The sequence below is a fragment of the Ictalurus punctatus genome, chromosome 19, assembly GCF_001660625.3.
Source record: "Ictalurus punctatus breed USDA103 chromosome 19, Coco_2.0, whole genome shotgun sequence".
NCBI lineage: Eukaryota > Metazoa > Chordata > Actinopteri > Siluriformes > Ictaluridae > Ictalurus > Ictalurus punctatus.
The window spans coordinates 5,809,224-5,827,765 of record NC_030434.2 but is presented as its reverse complement, the minus strand read 5'-3'; the positions used below and the strand labels follow the sequence as shown (position 1 = coordinate 5,827,765).

General features: G+C 38.9%; 1 protein-coding gene, 1 non-coding gene and 1 pseudogene across 2 annotated transcripts in view; all 3 read left to right on the top strand.

Annotated features, from left to right (window-relative positions):
* LOC108280083 (uncharacterized) overlaps positions 1-15,338 on the top strand; it is a 43,258-nt gene extending 27,920 nt beyond the window's left edge. Inside the window, exon 3 of the transcript XR_008398374.1 lies at positions 15,284-15,338. This is a non-coding gene — a transcript (uncharacterized LOC108280083). The remainder of the gene's footprint in view (positions 1-15,283) is intronic.
* LOC108280103 (ribonuclease inhibitor-like) lies at positions 217-8,078 on the top strand. Its single transcript, XM_053688252.1, has 6 exons — positions 217-487; positions 888-1,061; positions 3,861-4,034; positions 6,335-6,508; positions 7,016-7,189; positions 7,421-8,078. The coding sequence occupies exons 1-6, from the start codon at positions 480-482 to the stop codon at positions 7,425-7,427; spliced, it is 711 nt and encodes a 236-aa protein (XP_053544227.1). The 5' UTR covers positions 217-479; the 3' UTR covers positions 7,428-8,078.
* Positions 15,339-15,488: 150 nt separating the features above from the next.
* On the top strand, positions 15,489-17,257 carry LOC128635457 (NLR family CARD domain-containing protein 3-like; annotated as a pseudogene).
* The last annotated feature ends 1,285 nt before the right edge of the window (positions 17,258-18,542 follow it).

Here is an 18,542-nt window from a genome sequence, read left to right as displayed (position 1 = left end):
AATGAGGGTGAATTGTCGGCAGAGTATTTCATTATTATTTTACTTTAAATGCGCTAAGGCCATAAACTGAACTAAGCTAATTGCCGCTTGAGCTTTTGCCACAGCAATGTCAAAGAGCACACACTGCTTCTTCGACATTTTATAGGATATGATGCATATATACACTGCTGGATTTTATATAGACACAATCTCCCTACAGAATACTTTATTTTTGTTATCAAAAGTGGAATGCTAGTTCCGCCACATATGTTGCTATGGCAACCAGTAGTAGGAATGTCTACAGGTGACATCATAGTACAGCAACTGGCGACTAGCAGCAAAAAATCACTGTATGTGTGTAAGTGCACCTTCACTCAATCTCATTTTTTATGGTCAGCAACTGAAAACACAAAGAGACTTTCACTAATTACACGCAGGTGAGAATTACCAGCCACTCCGTCAGATGGACAACAAACTGGTCGGATTGCTTTCTCACAACAATGTTTAGGTAGGTGGTACGTGTCAAAATAACATCCACATGAATGCCGGGACCCAAGGTTTTTCAGAAGAACATTGACCAGAGTATCGATTTTTTTTTTTGTACCCTTTCCTCTTTTTCTTTTATGTTCATTGATCTTGTTTCTTGTTCCTCGTTGATGATTCTTGCCTTGTCTAGTTTATGCCTGTTTTCCAATCGCCTGACCCTTTGCCTGTTATTTTGACCACGCTATTGTCTCGTGATTCAGATTTGTCTGCCAGTCTCTGTGTTTTCTGTGTTGTAATTATATCTTGTGATTGGTCAAGAGAGGGCAGAAAGTCCAACCTGAAAGACACATCATCATCATCATAGCAAGTAAACCAAGATATAAATCTGTTGATGAAGAGTGTGTCATTGTGTCTCTCTACAGGTTGTATGGTTCTAGTGTATCAAGTGAAGTCTGTGCTGCTCTGTCTTCAGCTCTGAGATCAAACCCCTCACACGTGAGAGAACTGAATCTGTCCTTTAATAAACTAGGAGACTCAGGAGTGAAGAGTCTCTCTGCTGTACTGGAGAATCCTCACTGTAAACTGAAGAAACTGAGGTAAGATCATCTCTCTGAGAGTCACATGACCTGCTCCTCAGTAAGACACATTCTCTAATAGTGAGACTGAAGCAGAAGTTTTAGGTTCATCATCAATGTCTTAAGGAGGAAGATTGTTTCTTTTCACTGCCCACTGATGATTTTCACAGTCTTTGGGTCAGATGTACGTATGTGAGAAGCTGCAGCACAAAACGTGATTTGATGAGACTGCAATGTGTCTAAAATTACTCTGAAATTTACTACAACATTGTAACTAATCACACAAACTGCACCTGGGACAGAAACTAAATGCACTGTGTGAACTGCAGGGTTTAAAAGTAGCAGTGGAATGGAAATTCACAAAAATAGTGTTTGGAATCTAAAATCAGAAGTTAATGCCATAGAACTGAAAAGGTGAACAATTAAATAAAATTTGATCTTTCAATTAAAAAAGTGAGGTAAAGGCACTTATAAAAATTTCAAGCTACATCAACAATCCTTTTGTTGATTTTTAAAAAAAAAAAAATTTTTATTGTTCTTAAAGCTGAAATAGTCTTTATTCTGTGAGTGAACGTTTGTTCGGTACGTCTCTGTCTAGCTGCTATGAATAGCGTTGCCAGACCTGTGTTACAGAAGCAGCTCAATAGACAAGCAGTATTAAAACCATGCAGTTTTCCTCACTTGTTCTTTCACTAAGATCCTACAATGGTAAAAGAAATCAATCAATGCTGGTGAGTCAAAAGCAGCTCAATTCATCATTAAAACCGGGGACCTGGCAACCGCTCTAACAACACACATGGTGATAATGTACACCTGTTTTGAGAGAAGGACAAAATAACATGTAATACTGACGACTGCTAATCTGCTACACTTCCAATAATTCTACACTTTTTTGAGAGATTCTGCCTCAAATGCACAAAAATCTCAGCACATCTGTCCCTCTGTCTTCATGTTATTCTTCTGTAGAACTTTTATTTATTGTGAATTTCACATCCTAAACCCTGAGAACCTGATGAATCCAATGTGCAGACATTTTTACTCTCCATTAGTTTTACAATCCAGGAATATTTTATTCAACAATAAATTATCAGCAGTAATCTTATTTAGAGAAGACATGAGTGTTAATTCTCCTCAGAATGAATGTTTTCTGAAATCAGTTCTCACTCTCTAGGAGCTGCTGCTTTAAGAAGCTGCATTGAGTGACGTTGCTCAGTAACATTTCTGCGTGGTGTGTATCCGTGTAACAGACTAGTTCAATAAAGAGTTTACCTTCTCTGAAACAGACTCCACACCGTGTCTTTTCCCCCTGACTCTCGTACACTGTAATCAGAGGATATAATAAGATGAAATGTGTTTCAGTTTGTGTTAACACTGGAGCACGCTGTCAGAGTGGAGATTGGACTCATCTGAGAGATGAAGAACAGAACTGCAGTTGGTTGAGGAGTGCATGGGGCAACGCCAAAACAAAGTCACTTTAACTGTGATAAAAACAAAATGATGGCTGTGTCTGTACACGTCATCTTTAATCACAGGAATTAGAGTAGGCCTGGTTTCCTTTTTTCACTCAAAATCTGAAGACTTTCTGAATGAATTTATTTAATAAAAATCTGATGGGGCAGTGGTCCATTCTGACTATTTCTTCTGTTAAAATCATCAGTTGATTAAAATTATTTTAAATATCACCACAACCAAATAATAATCTGACAGTTATAATAGATCTCCTCATAGATTTAAAAGAATACTTAACTAAAACTGTTTGTGTGATTTATTATTTTCTTCTGAAACAATATTTTGTCCTGATATCATTGGTTAGATGTTCCCTCATGATTTATAGTCTATAAGAAAAGTTATGTTTGAATAAAAATTGCTGTTTGAACTTTTTTGTTTGAATAAAAAAAATGTTTGAACTGCTAGACCTGTAAATGTTACCAGTTAAACACCTTAAACATCTTGGTCTCTGTCTGCTTATGTAACTATGACACTTCTATGACACAACTATGAGTCTGCACATTTCCTCACCTGTTGTAGTCTATGTAGACTAATGTTAAAATGTTGAAAGGCAGTGCAACACTATTTTGTTTAGTTTACAATGTGTCATTTTGAGCATGAAATTAGCCGTTTTGCCAATTGTGTGTTTGTAGGTGTGTTGGTGCGTTAAGAGTTCAGAAAAATTGTTAAAAGTATTGACAAAATTGTCATAGCACTCGTAAAACTGTAAAGAAATTATTTGATAAAAGTGGGACTATACCTCTACAGACACATGACGGTTGGTGACAATGAATTTGAATACCTGTGTAAATGCGGTGCCAAAGAGTGACGTCATCTCAGTGAATCAAATCTTTCTCAAAAAACTTTCATTTACTGGCCCTTTCTGTAAAGTACATCATTACACCAGTACGTGTGAAAAATGATCGTCTTTCTGTGTGTTGTGACTCACTGAATCATTTACTCAACTGATTTGTTAAAACACATCTTATTATTCTAAAATGAGCGTTCCTACATATCTACTAAGAGTGTTGTACTGCTCCATCCTAAACCCTATAGGAAAATCCTGCACAGTTTGTCAATGTGTCCTCCAGGATTTCATCATTCCAGGATTCCAGCAAACATCCTGCAGAAAAATGAAAATCCTGCAGGATTCCTGTAGAGTTTTTTAAGGGAGCCACTGAACAGTGATAATGTTTTGGTCAGTGATAATTATATCTTGTGATTGGTCAAGAGAGATCAGAAAGTCCAACATGAAAGACACATCATCATCATAGCAAGTAAACCATGATAAAAGTCTGTTGATGAAGAGTGTGTCATTGTGTCTCTGTACAGGTTGCATGATTGTTGTGTCTCACATAAAGGCTGTGCTGCTCTGACTTCAGCTCTGAGATCAAACCCCTCACACCTGAGAGACCTGACTCTGTCCTATAATTATGTAGGAGACTCAGGAGTGAAGGGTCTCTCTGCTGTACTGGAGAATCCTCACTGCAAACTGTACACACTGAGGTAAGATCAGCTCTCTGAGAGTCACATGACCTGCTCCTCAGTAAGACACATTCTCTAATAATGAGACTGAAGCAGAAGTTTTAGGTTCATCATCAATATCCTGAGGAGGAAGATTGTTTATTTTCACTGCACACTGATGATCTGTCACAGAGTCTTTGGGTCAGATGTACGTATGTGAGAAGCTGCAGCACAGAACGTGACTTGATGCGACTGCAGTGTGTCTGAAATTATTGTGAAATCTACTAAAACATTGTAACTAATCACAGAAACTGCACCTGGGACACAAACTAAATGCACTGTGTGTGAACTGCAGGGTTTAAAAGCAGCAGTGAAATAGAAATGATCTAAAAAATAGTGTTTGGAAACTAAAATCAGAAGTTAATGCCATAGGACTGAAAAAGTGAACAGTTAAATCAAATTTGATTTTTAAATAAAAACAAAAAGGTAGGTAAAGGCACTTGCAAAAATTTCAAGCCACAGCAACAAAACTTTTGATTTTTTAAAAAAAATTCTTAAAGCTGAAATATAGTGTTTATTCTGTCAGTGAATGTTCGTTCAGTACGTCTTTGTCTAGCTGCTATGAACAGGGTTGCCAGATCTGTGTTACAGAAGCAGCTCGATAAATGAGCAGTATTAAAACCCTGCAGTTTTCCTCAATAGTTCTTTCATTAAGGTCCTACAATGGTCTCGTATTACTCCACATTTTGTGATAAATAAAGAATGTCTATGAGGAAACCAACTGACTCAAATACATTCATATAGTAACACAGAGCTGAAGTTGAGAACAGGATCAATAGGTGTGTGTATGAGAGGAGATCACAGTGCATGCTCACTACTGTATGTTTTAATATACAGATATCATTAAAATAATCATCAAAATGTCCAAACTCCAATCCACAGCCAAATAAATCAATACACACTGGTGAGTCAAAAGCAGCTCAATTCCTCATTAAAACCGGGGACCTGGCAACCGCTCCAACAACACACAAACAAAATAGCGTGTAAAACTGACGACTGCTAATCTCAGAATCTTTATTAAATTGAGCAGAATATGTAACTGTTACACTTCTAAAGTTTCAACACTTTTTTTGGTAATTTTTCCTCAAATGCACAAAAATCTCAGCACATCTGTGCCTCTGTCTTCATGTTATTCTTCTGTAGAAATTTTATTCACTGTGAATTCCACATCCTAAACCGTAGAACCTGATGAACCCAATGTGCAGACATTTTTTACTCTCCATTAGTTTTATAATCCAGGAATATTTTATTTAACAATAAATTATCAGCAGTAATCTTGTTTAGAGAAGACATGAGTGTTAATTCTCCTCAGAATGAATGTTTTCTAAAATCAGTTCTCACTCTCTAGGAGCTGCTGCTTTAAGAAGCTGCATTGAGTGACGTTGCTCAGTAACATTTCTGCGTGGTGTGTATCCGTGTAACAGACTAGTTCAATAAAGAGTTTACCTTCTCTGAAACAGACTCCACACCGTGTCTTTTCCCCTGACTCTCGTACACTGTAATCAGAGGATATAATAAGATGAAATGTGTTTCAGTTTGTGTTAACACTGGAGCACGCTGTCAGAGTGGAGATTGGACTCATCTGAGAGATGAAGAACAGAACTGCAGTTGGTTGAGGAGTGCATGGGGCAACACCAAAACAAAGTCATTGTAACTGTGATAAAAACAAAATGATGGCTGTGTCTGTACACGTCATCTTTAATCACAGGAATTAGAGTAGGCCTGGTTTCCTTTTTTCACTCAAAATCTGAAGACTTTCTGAATGAATTTATTTAATAAAAATCTGATGGGGCAGTGGTTCATTCTCACTGTTTCTTCTGTTAAAATAAGAAGTCGTCCTGCAGGATAGATTAAGTACTTGGGAACTTTATTTTATTTCTGCAGGAGGTGAGCAGCAGTCCTTCAGGAATTATAAAATCCTGCAGGAGTTTTCCCTTGTGCAGCGAGTGTGCTGGAAATTCCTGCATGTTTCTATTGTACTGCTCCATCCTAAACCCTTTAGGAAAATCCTGCACAGTTTGTCAATGTGTCCTGCAGGATTTCATCATTCCAGGATTCCAGCAAACATCCTGCAGAAAAATGAAAATCCTGCAGGATTCCTGTAGAGTTTTTTTAAGGGAGCCACTGAACAGTGATAATGTTTTGGTCAGTGATAATTATATCTTGTGATTGGTCAAGAGAGAGCAGAAAGTCCAACATGAAAGACACATCATCATCATTATAGCAAGTAAACCAAGATAAAAATCTGTTGATGAAGAGTGTGTCATTGTGTCTCTCTACAGGTTGGGTTCTTGTGGTGTCTCAGATGAAGGCTGTGCTGCTCTGACTTCAGCTCTGACATCAAACCCCTCACACCTGAGAGAACTGGATCTGTCCTATAATAGAATAGGAGACTCAGGAGTGAAGAGTCTCTCTGCTGTACTGGAGAATCCTCACTGTAAACTGGAGATACTGTGGTAAGATCATCTCTCTGAGAGTCACATGAGCTGCTCCTCAGTAAGACACATTCTCTAATAGTGAGACTGAAGCAGAAGTTTTAGGTTCATCATCAATGTCCTGAGGACGAAGATTATTTCTTTTTATTTAACAATAAATTATCAGTGAGTAATCTGTTTTTGAAAAGACACAAGTGTTAATCCTCTTCAGAATTAATGTTTTATACTTTTATAATTTATCCATAGTATCTTTTAATTCATGACATTGTTTGTTTTTCATGATGATTCAGACTTTTACTTCCTTCATTCTGTAATAATATAAATATATAGAGAGATATTAGATGAGAGAAACTTAATATAACACTCAGTATGATCATTTTAATTGCACTGTTAATTATAATAAACAGATGATATTAAATCCTCATGTCATGAATAATAAAATATTTTTACAAACACATCTTTTAAAGTAAGTCTTAAACCAAGATGAAAGTCTGTTGATGAAGAGTGTGTCATTGTGTCTCTATACAGGTTGATTGGTTGTAGTGTCTCAGATGAAGGCTGTGCTGCTCTGACTTCAGCTCTGAGATCAAACCCCTCACACCTGAGAGATCTGAATCTGTCCTATAATAAAATAGGAGACTCAGGAGTGAAGACTCTCTCTGCACTTACGGATGATAAACATTACAAACTACAGACACTGAAGTGAGTCATGACCTTTTTAGATACATTGTGTAAAAATTAAAGACTAATAAATGAATCTGATTATCATTAGTTTGTACATTTCTCTTTAGTTCCAATAAATATCAGATTACCAGGTTAGGGAATAAAACCAGTTTTAGAAATGTACATTTACATTCAACATTTACATGTTGATCATGAAGTACCACAGTCCAGATTTTGGTTATTAATTCACATTTTTTCTTTTATATTCAGGATTTGATGATCATCTGTGGATAGGAACAGTGAACAGGAAATGTCCAAATGTCCAGAAAATGGACAGGAACAGTTTCAATACATTGGTGGAATTCTTACCTGACAGGATTGGCATCTGAGGAGTTTATCTGTGGAGTTTATCTGAGGAAGCCTCTAGGAGACTCACTACAAGTCACATTTATGACTTTGTCCTTTGGTTAATTAATGTAGTGTTGGATATAAACCAGATGTGAAATAAACACGAGGGGGACCAACTAAGAATAGTATGTTATTTTATTGAGAATTCACTGGGCTGGTGGGACTGTACTCCCGGTGAGAGCGGTAGGGTTAAAACAGGTGATAAAATGGGATGTGACCAGGGGACGTGGGATAGCCAGCTGAGGTGTACGGGGGAGAGTACTGAGGACTGGCAGGTGAGAAAGAGGGAGAGTGATCAGAGCCTGGGTCAGAGAAGGCCGTGTCACCATCAGTCTGATAGCTGGAGGAAGGGACAGGTTGAGGGTCTGTCTGTGTAGAGATATATAATATAGTTAGTATATTATGTAAGCCATAGAAAATCACTAATTGGATGTGACAAGTATAGGTCAAAGGTCATAATCATTATGATTAAATACAATGACAGGTCAAAGGTTCATCATAATCACTTATAATTACATTAAATCCGGTTCCGATGTATTCCAGATGTATTCCAGACACACGCACACAAGTTGTTTCCTTTCCCATAGATTGTGATATGCTCACCCTGCTTAGGTTGTTAGTTGTTTTTCCTGAGTTAGGCCTAGGCCAAAAAAGGTCAATGATAATTATTGATGCATGTTCATTCCTATAGCTTTCACACGCGTGTAACCCCCGCCCCTCCCTGCTTAGGTTGTTAGTTGTTTTTCCTGAGTTAGGCCTAGGTCAAAAAGGTCAATGATAATTATTGCTGCATTGTTGCGTGTGAAAGCTATAGCTATGAACATGCATCAATAATTATTATTGACATTTTTGACCTAGGCCTAACTCATGAGCATATCACAATCTATGGGAAAGTACAATTTATAAAGTATAATTTAACGTAATTATAAGTAATTATAATTATGATGACCCTTTGACCTGTCATTATATTTAATTATAATGATGATGACCTTTGACCTATAACTGTCACAACCAATTAGTGATTTTCTATGGCTTACATAAGATACAAACTATATTATATATCATATCTACCAAAAGTGTATATGCATAACAGTGGGAAACAATTTACAACAAATACACACCCCAATCAGTTCACAGGACAGTACACACTGACTAGACACAACAGAATTCTTAAGTACAACAGTGCTGGATAAAAAACAACAAAAACAAAGCAAAGCAAAACCAAGCACTTGTCTGTAAATGACACGTATTACGCCTTAAGGAATCATTCTTAATAAGATCAGTAAAAATGTTTTTTTAAAAAGTTCATATTCTTCAAATTAAAGTTTGAATTTTCATCAAGTTTCATCAGCTTCAAATTAAAAATAAAACAGTTTATCCAGTGAACAGGCCCTGAATGTGTGCATGAATTCAGAAGAGACAAGAGTTATTGTGTGGACCACAGCACCATCAGGTGCACATTATTAGGTCTAAAATACACCGATCAGCCATAACATTAAAACCATATACCTTGTAATGGTGGCGCGCACAGTCGCAGCAGCTCACAGCTCTCCTTTTCAGTGCTCATTTTTATTGTTTTTGTATTATTTTGTATTGGTTTGTGTATTATCGGTTCTGCGAACATTCGCTATACAAGCCAGAACCTTATGGATATTGGGGACCAACACCGAATACCTATTTCGAGAGTCTTGCATCACACGCACAACATCCCAGATGACATAACAAGATTGCCAGGCTCTCCGTGGATTGATTTCGGGTCCAGAAGGCGGCGCAGACGGAGGAGGGAGAAGAAGCAAAAGCGGGGATGCAGGTCTGATGTTATGTTAAGGCTAAGAAAACAACCACACAAGCCACCTTTACCGAGCGTGTTTCTCTCCAATGCCAGATCTCTAGTGCATAAAATGGACAATTTGGAATTACAACTAGCTGGAAATCGCTACGTTCGTGATTGTTGTGTTTTGATTATTACTGAAACCTGGCTTCATCTGAGGATACCCGATGCTAGCATGCAGCTAGAAGGTCGTACTATGCTCCGCTGGGACAGGACTGAGGACTCCGGTAAGAGCGGGGGGGGGGGGGGGGGGGGCTCTGTATGTATGTGCATGAGATAAGATGTCGGCCCTTTTTTCAACCGAGAGAGCTAACAGTAGTGATTATCACGGCTGTGTATATTCCACCCGACGCCAATGTGAACACGGCGCTCTCTCTCCTGTTGAACACCATAAACGAACAGCAGCGGGCTCACCCCGACGGTGTTCACATAATTGCAGGAGATTTTAATAAGGCGAACTTGAAGACTGTACTCCCAAAATTTTATCAACATGTTAAGTGTTTTACTAGAGGGGAGAACACTCTGGATCATGTTTACTCCAACATTAAGCGTGCGTATAGAGCCATTCCTTTCCCCCACCTCGGCCAATCAGACCATCTCTCCCTCCTGCTCTCCCCTGCCCACACCCCCCTCAGACGCAGTGTCATGACCACTATAAAGATTGTTACCACCTGGCCTGACAATGCATTCTCCAAACTACAGGACTGCTTCGAACAGACAGACTGGGATTTATTTGAACATCAAGAGCTAGAAACATTAACAGGAACGGTACTGGACTATATCAGGTTCTGTATCGGAAATGTGACTGTGGACAAAAACATTTGGGTTTTCCAAAACCAGAAACCTTGGATGACCAAACAGGTCCGCACACTCCTCAGAGCCCGTGACGCTGCCTTCAGGTCTGGTAATAGAGCTCTCTATAGAGCCGCTCGTGCCAACCTGAAAGGTGATATTAAGGAAGCTAAGGCGGACCATAAGAGGAGCATAGAGTCCCACCTGTCCAGTAAAAATAAACGGGAGGTGTGGCAGGGCATACAAGACATCACAAACTACAGAGGCCGTGATGCGACAACAGGAGACCTGAGTGCGATGCTGGCAGAAGAGCTAAATTGCTTCTTTGCTCACTTTGAAACATCACAACAACAGCACTCATCTGCTCCAGCCTTACCTCCACCCTCATCTGGCTCCCGCACCAGTCCAGCCCTGCCTCCATCCCCTCCTGGTTCCTGCACCACTCTACTTACTGTGAGGGAACATGATTTTAGATGGATGTTTCTGGCAGTGAACCACAGGAAGGATGCTGGCCCAGACGGAGTACCTGGTAAGGTGCTCAGATCGTGTGCCCACCAGCTTGCCCACATCTTTACCAGAATCTTCAATCTCTCCCTGACCCAAGCAGTCATCCCGTCCTGCCTAAAATCAGCCACAATCATTCCAGTGCCAAAGAAGTCTCCCAGCACTAGCCTAAATGATTATCGTCCTGTGGCCCTCACTCCAGTTATCATGAAGTGCTTTGAGAGATTGGTTCTTCAGCACATCAAGGACTACCTCCCCCCAGACTTCGATCCTTATCAGTTTGCATATCGCGCAAACAGATCCACAGAGGATGCTATCGCCGTAGCTGTCCACTCCGTGTTGAGACATCTAGAGCAGCAACAGAGCTACGTCCGGATGCTTTTTGTGGATTACAGTTCGGCTTTTATTACAATCATTCCGGATATTCTCATCACCAAATTGGTCACTCTTGGCCTCCCCCCCTCACATGTGCCTGGATAAAGGACTTTCTCACCAACCGGTCTCAGACAGTGAGACTCGGACCCCACCTCTCCTCCACTCGCACGTTGAGCACAGGTTCTCCACAGGGCTGTGTGCTGAGCCCCCTCCTGTACTGTCTCTACACATACGACTGTAGTCCGGTCCACGATAATAATCTTATCGTCAAGTTTGCTGACGACACCACAGTGGTCAGACTGATCTCAAAAGGAGATGAGGTAGCCTACAGAGAGGAAGTCCTGAACTTGGCAGCCTGGTGTTCAAAGAACAATCTGGCTCTAAACACTAATAAAACCAAGGAGATCATTTTAGACTTCAGGAAACACAACACTGAGCTAGCCCCCCTTTTCATAAATGGTGAGTGTGTGGAGAGGGTCCGCACCTTCCGGTTTCTTGGTGTCCTTATCTCTGATGACATCTCCTGGCTCAAACGCGGCTACACTTCCTGAGGGTTCTCAGGAAGTACAATCTGGACCCCAATCTGCTGCTGATCTTCTACTGCTTGTCCGTCGAGAGCCTGCTGACATACTGTATCAAGGTGTGGTACGGTAGCTGCACCGTGGCAGACAGGGAGAGGCTTCAGAGAGTAATAAGAGCAGCACAGAAGATCATTGGCTGTCCTCTCCCCTCCCTGATGGATATTTACACTTCCCGTTGCCTCAGCAGAGGAAAAACCATCATTAAGGACAGTTCTCACCCTGGCTTTGATCTGTTCAATCTGTTGCCCTCAGGGAGACGTTACAGGTGCATCAAAACAAGGACTAATAGATTTAAGAATAGTTTTTTTTCCCCAAAAGCTATTACCATTCTAAACACATACATGTACTGATTTCACAGCATATGTATATAGTGTCTCAAAACTCTGCATTTCATAGTACCCCCCCCCCCCCCCGCCCCAATATCTTATCTTGTTTATTTATCTTGTTTATTTATCTGTTTATGTATCTTGTTTATTTATCTTGTTTATCTTGTTTATTCTTCTTGTTTATTTTATGTATATGTTGGCACAGAACAAAAAGGAGTGTCTCTTAATTTCATTGTACATGTGTATAGTGACAATAAAAAGGCATTCATTCATTCATTCATTCATTCATTCATTCATAATATTTAAAATGAAGTTTAACTCAATAAAAGTTAAGGTTCAACTTTTAAAATAAAATTAAAGATTAATGCAATATTGTGTTTTAAATTGTGCAAATAGATAAGTCCATAGGCTTGTTCCGGTCTGGTTATTCTCCATAATACATCTCAAAATTGGGAAGAAGATCACAATTCAGATTGTGGATCATGACGGTGTGTTGTGAAGATCGTGATATGATTTTTTTGGGAAGATCGCCCACCCCTACGTTGAATGCACAGATAGTTCCAGTCAGTTTAATCACCGTTCTAAATTAATGCACTGCCAATAAACAATTGTAACCCTAGTTACATACAGTTACAGTTGCATACAGAGTGACACAGTTATTGTAAATATGTCCTAAACAGGTAAATTCACACACATACCATCTCTCTCTCTCTCTCTCTATTTCTCTCTGTCTAATAACTGTTTATTATAATTCATACAAATAATTGTAATATTATTGAACTACTTTATCTCTGTGTGTGATTTAGAGCAGCCAAAATTCTAGATCTAATGACCCATAATAATAGCTAACAAAAAATAAGCGCTATTTTTTACTTTTGCTTTGTTTACGTTACCACGTGTGTGTTTTTTGTTTTGGTTTCTGTCCTTTCTCCACCAATGTATTGTGATTGGTTGTGTCCCTCATGTGTCATCATTGTCCACAGCTGTTTCTGTTTCCCCCTTTGATTAGTTTAAGTATTTATACCTTTGTGGAACTTTGTATGATGTGAAGTAATGTCCTGCGTTCGCCTTACATGACCGGCATTATGTTGGTGGATAAATTATTTATTTAAATAGATTTTTCTCACTTTTAATGAGTTTTTGGCCCATTACAATATGGACTATGCAACATATTTTGATGAAATATCTCTTGAAATGTGTATGCTGTGTAAACGTCAGATTCAACAATGGTCCCTGCCTAATATAATTTATTTAGTAAGTTATAAGTACTATTTAATAATAAATATGTTGGTAAAATATTGTTCTCCTTTCACTCCCATAACAGATCCATAAGTGTTTTATTTCAAAGAGATATTATATTTTTGCCTTATGTATATTCATATTGAAATTGTTCTACAGACAATATTGTTTGGAAGTTAAGGAAGTATCATTCAAACTTATATACAGGATCAACCCAGTGAAACATTATTTTATAAAACTTTAAAGATGATATTGATGCAAGTTGCTCCTTTTGTGACAGTTGTCCTTAAACTGTGGTTCATTTGTTTTGGCATGGCCCATTTGTTAGGCCTTTTTGGCAAAATATTTGTGAATTTGTTGTGAAGACTGTTGATGAGTTTGTTTTGTTATGGAAACATTTGTTGTTTGATCTCTTGGAATATCAAAGAAATAATGTTTATATGATAAATCTTATTTCTTTAGTGGCAAAATTCCATTTTCACAAATGTACATTTTCCTGCAAAAAAAACAAACCCTGCTTTATGTCGTTTTAAAATAGAAATGGAACGTTATATTGACTCAGTTCGATTTTCTATGAAACAAAAGGCAATTAAAATTCTGATAATTTGTATTAATATTATTATATAGAAATGTGCTAAGCTCCCACAGTGTACAAATGATTTTATTATATTGTTGATGTTTGTAAGTATATGTAACATCTGAACGTTGTTAACTGATTTAAAAAAAAAAAAAAAAAAAATTGGCTAAATGGGACTACAGTCGTTGTCGGGGTCATTAAACATCACACCGAACAGGAAAACTCATCTACTACAGCCTTGAGGGGTGTGTGTGTGTGTGTGTGTGTGTGTGTGATATGGTATATGAATATATGAATAATGCCTCCGCCTCTGCCAGATAACCTCGGGAGATCTAATACTCCAAATCCCGCTGGAGAGATCTGGCTAAACAGGAGCCCATCATTTTCTTTATGCCAGGTTTCAGTTAAAAACAACAAGTCCAGCTTTTTATCTGTAAGAAAGTCAGATAAAAGCAGCACCTTGTTATTCACGGACTGCGCATTGAATAATGTGGCATAAGCCTGTCTCTGAAGCGGAGACGACAGTGGTTTAATTTCCACATGGGGAAATGATATTAAATTACTGTGATCAACACCAGTATGGAGCAGTTTGTTGGTCTTACGTCGACAGGTAGGGACAAAGATGTCAGGAGAGGATGAGACGATGGATATATTGTTTAGGACGTAGCAATCCAGTGTCTTGACTGATTCTGTAAGGGTCTCTGGCTAGGCAATAAGAGCTCTGTTTTAAATTTAAAAGCTGGCGTGTAGTGTACCTTAGGGCCATGGTCATTGAGTGCACACTCACAAGGCCAAGGCGTTGAAACTCCGTAGCGCACTGTGAGCACAAAGTCATACAATCCACACACGCAGCCGAACCGAGGCGTTGATTCCGCATTGCACGATGCAGGTTATTCCAGGTGGAGCACAGAAATAAAAACAATAGTCAAAAATATATAAAATGGCACCACCACATCGAAATCCTAACGGCACTAAAAACAATATAACTTAAAAAAACTGACAGTTATTTAATACAATATGACTTAAAATAACAAAGGAAAACAAACAATAAGTCTACACAGTGGTGAGAATAATAATAGTCAATAAAATCAAACCAGTTTCATAAAAAAAAAAGCAGAGAATCAGAATCTAAATCGGTGGTATGGGACAGAGAATAACAGACACGCACTGTGCACGTTAACATCATCATTGTCCTGGCTATGGAGTCTGTGGTTCTGAAAAACGTCTTCCAAAATAAGTTTTTATACAAAATTGAGTCTGTATTTATCTCTATTTAGAAAACATTACATGTTCATTCAAATTGATTTGTTACATCATTAACAGCCTACAGGAAATAACCTAGAATACCTAGAATTAAAACAGGGCCAGATTAGCACTGTGTTTTCTGAATGTTAATGCACTTAAAAATAATTATTGTAGCAAATTTAAGGTAAAGGTTTAGATAATAGTGTGTAAGTGATGGAAGTTATCTTCTTTAACAGCTACAGTTTTTGTTCACAGTGTTCTACAGAGAGCAGGAGACAGAATAGAAAAGAACATCATCACAGATACAGGGTAAGATCAGAACCAACAACATGACTGTGACACTGACACACTGGTATTATAAACCTCTCTGCTGTTATTAACTACAGAGTGATTAGAGTATAGATATTAGTTGGACCCCATATCTCACCTCATCTTCCTACTTCACCATCTCACAGGCACGACCCAGAATCTGCTTCTGTGAATGAATTCCAGAAAAAGTTCAAATTAAACCTGATGAAGAAGTTTGAGTGTTTGAATGGAGTGATAATAAACCTGGGAAACCAAACACTCCTGAATGAGATCTACACAGAGCTCTACATCACAGAGGGAGACAGTGGAGTAGTCAATAAAGAACATGAGGTGAGACAGATCGAGGCAGCATCCAGGAGAACAACAACAGAGGAAACACCAATCAAATGCAACGACATCTTTAAACCCTTATCTGAACAAGACAAACCCATCAGAACTGTGCTGACAAAGGGAGTCGCTGGCATCGGAAAAACAGTCTCTGTGCAGAAGTTCATTCTGGACTGGGCTGAAGGGAAAGCAAATCAGGACATCCACCTCATATTTCCACTTCCTTTCAGAGAGCTGAATCTGATGAAGGACCAGAAACTGAGTCTGATGGAGCTCCTTCATGTCTGTTTTAATGAAACAAAAGAAACAGAAATGTCCAGTTTGGAAAAGGTTCTGTTCATTTTTGACGGATTGGACGAGTGTTGTTTTCCTCTAGATTTTCAGAACACAGTGAGAGTGTGTGATGTAACTGAATCAGCATCAGTGCATGTGCTGCTGATAAACCTGATCAAAGAGAATATGCTTCCCTCTGCTCTCATCTGGATCACCTCTCGACCAGCAGCAGCTGATCAAATCCCCTCTGAGTGTGTCCATTGAGTCACAGAGGTACGAGGGTTCAATGACCCACAGAAGGAGGAGTACTTCAGGAAGAGAATCAGTGATCAGAGCCTGGCCAATAACATCATCACACACCTGAAGTCATTAAGAAGCCTCTACATCATGTGCCACATCCCAATCTTCTGCTGGATTTCAGCCACTGTTCTAGAGAGAATGTTGGGTGAAGCAGAGAGTGGAGAGATCCCTAAAACGCTGACTCAAATGTACACACACTTCCTTATCAGTCAGACAAACATCATAGGAGAAAAGTACTCAAAGAAGCAGGAGAGTGATGAAGAAATGCTTCTTAAACTGGGAAAACTGGCTTTTCAGCAGCTGATGAAAGGGAACCTGATCTTCTATGAGGAAGACCTGAGAGAGTGTGGCGTTGATGTGAGAGAAGCAGCAGTGTACTCAGGTGTGTGTACGCAGATCTTCAGAGAGGAGTTTGGGCTTCACCAGAGTAAAGTGTACTGCTTTGTTCATCTGAGCATTCAGGAGCACCTCGCAGCTCTGTATGTGCACCTGACATTCATGATGGAAAAGAGAAATGTTCTTAATCATACTCAGTCCTCTGAATGGTGGATCTCAAATGTACACAAGAGTGCTGTAGATCAGGCTTTACAAAGTCAGACTGGACATCTGGATCTTTTCCTTCGATTTCTTCTGGGTCTCTCACTGAAGTCCAATGAGAAACTCTTACAGGACTTAGTAGCACAGACAGGAAGTAGCTCCCAGAGCATAGAGAAAGCAGTTCAGTACATTAAGGAGAAGATGAGTGAAGATCTTCCTACAGAGAAATCCATCAATCTGTTCCACTGTCTGAATGAACTGGGTGATAATTCTCTAGTGGAGGAAATCCAACACTATCTGAAATCTGGAAAACAAAGTGAACTCTCTTCTTCACAGTGGTCTGCTTTGGTGTTTATGTTACTGACATCAGCAGAGGAGCTGGAAGAATTTGACCTGAATAAATATTTCAGTTCAGATAAGATAACAGAAACTGTTCTTCTGAAGATGGTGCCTGTGATTGCAGCATCCAGAAAAGCAACGTAAGTAAAGCTGAATATAACTGTTCTACTGTTACAGTGTTAGAACGAGAGAAACTGAAAACACTTTGACAAATATCTACTTTGGGATGTTTTGAATTTAATGTGATACTGTGTGGAGTTATTGCAAATAGATAAATAGATAAATAGATAAATTAGAGAACAAATTGCATAAACAAATGTATAAGGCTGTAATGTATAAGGCTGAAATTATGGAAGCCAGCTGATTTCTTTTGAGGAAAAAACACTGACGTTATGACTTAGTATCTTTAAAAAATTAAAAGGTTCATTGAAATTATGATTTATTATTACCACGGTAATGCTGGTTTTATCTTGGATATTTGGAAATCATGTGAAAGTGTTTTTATTTACATAAACCTTAGCAATACACACTCACATCTACAATCTTTTATTTTAACTTGTTTGAAGATTTTTTTCTTTACGTGTTTCCACAAAACTTCTGTTATACATGAAGTGCAATTACACAGACATGTGATATATAAAACGTTTATGGCTGTAATACAAAATTCCAGAGAAACACACACAAGTAGTCTATCGGTATCAAGGCAAAGGTGAGAATCATCACTCTTTACCTGCTGGTTCCCCCTCCTCCTTTCCATCCACAGCCAATGCATGACCACGTCTCCACTGCCACAGTTTTCACCCGATCAGTACAATACCCAGCATGCAATACACCAGTGCATAATTCAACTATTGGGAATCCCTACTGTGATCAACCAATATTATATATATATATATATATATATATATATATATATATATATATATATATATATATGCATGTGCAGCAGCAATTCACACCAGAGGACTATAAAAAAAATTATGTAGTGGAGTTTCTGGGTCTTCCACTGGAGAAGATGCTAAAGAAAACAGAGATTCTTTCTATATTAAGTACAAAACAGAGAACAGAGAAGCGTCGGGGTTACGCATGTAACCCTGTTCCCTGAGAAAGGAATGAGAGGTTGCATTTAGCATAATAGTATGGGAAGCACCCTTGCGCGTGTGACCGGTATCTGAAGCTTGTGTAAAATCATGCCTCTACTTATAGGCCTGCTATGATCAGGGGACGTGGCAATTTAGCGCGTCACATGATATATATATATGGCACCTGTGAACCACGCCGCCAGCCTCTATTATCTGAAGCGAAGACGCAATGCACAGGCCTGCCCTGGTATGACAAAGCTATGCAACGTCTCGTTCCCTTCTCAGGGAACAGGGTTACATGCGTAACCCCGACGTTCGGTTTCAAAGGGAACTTCGACGCTGCATTT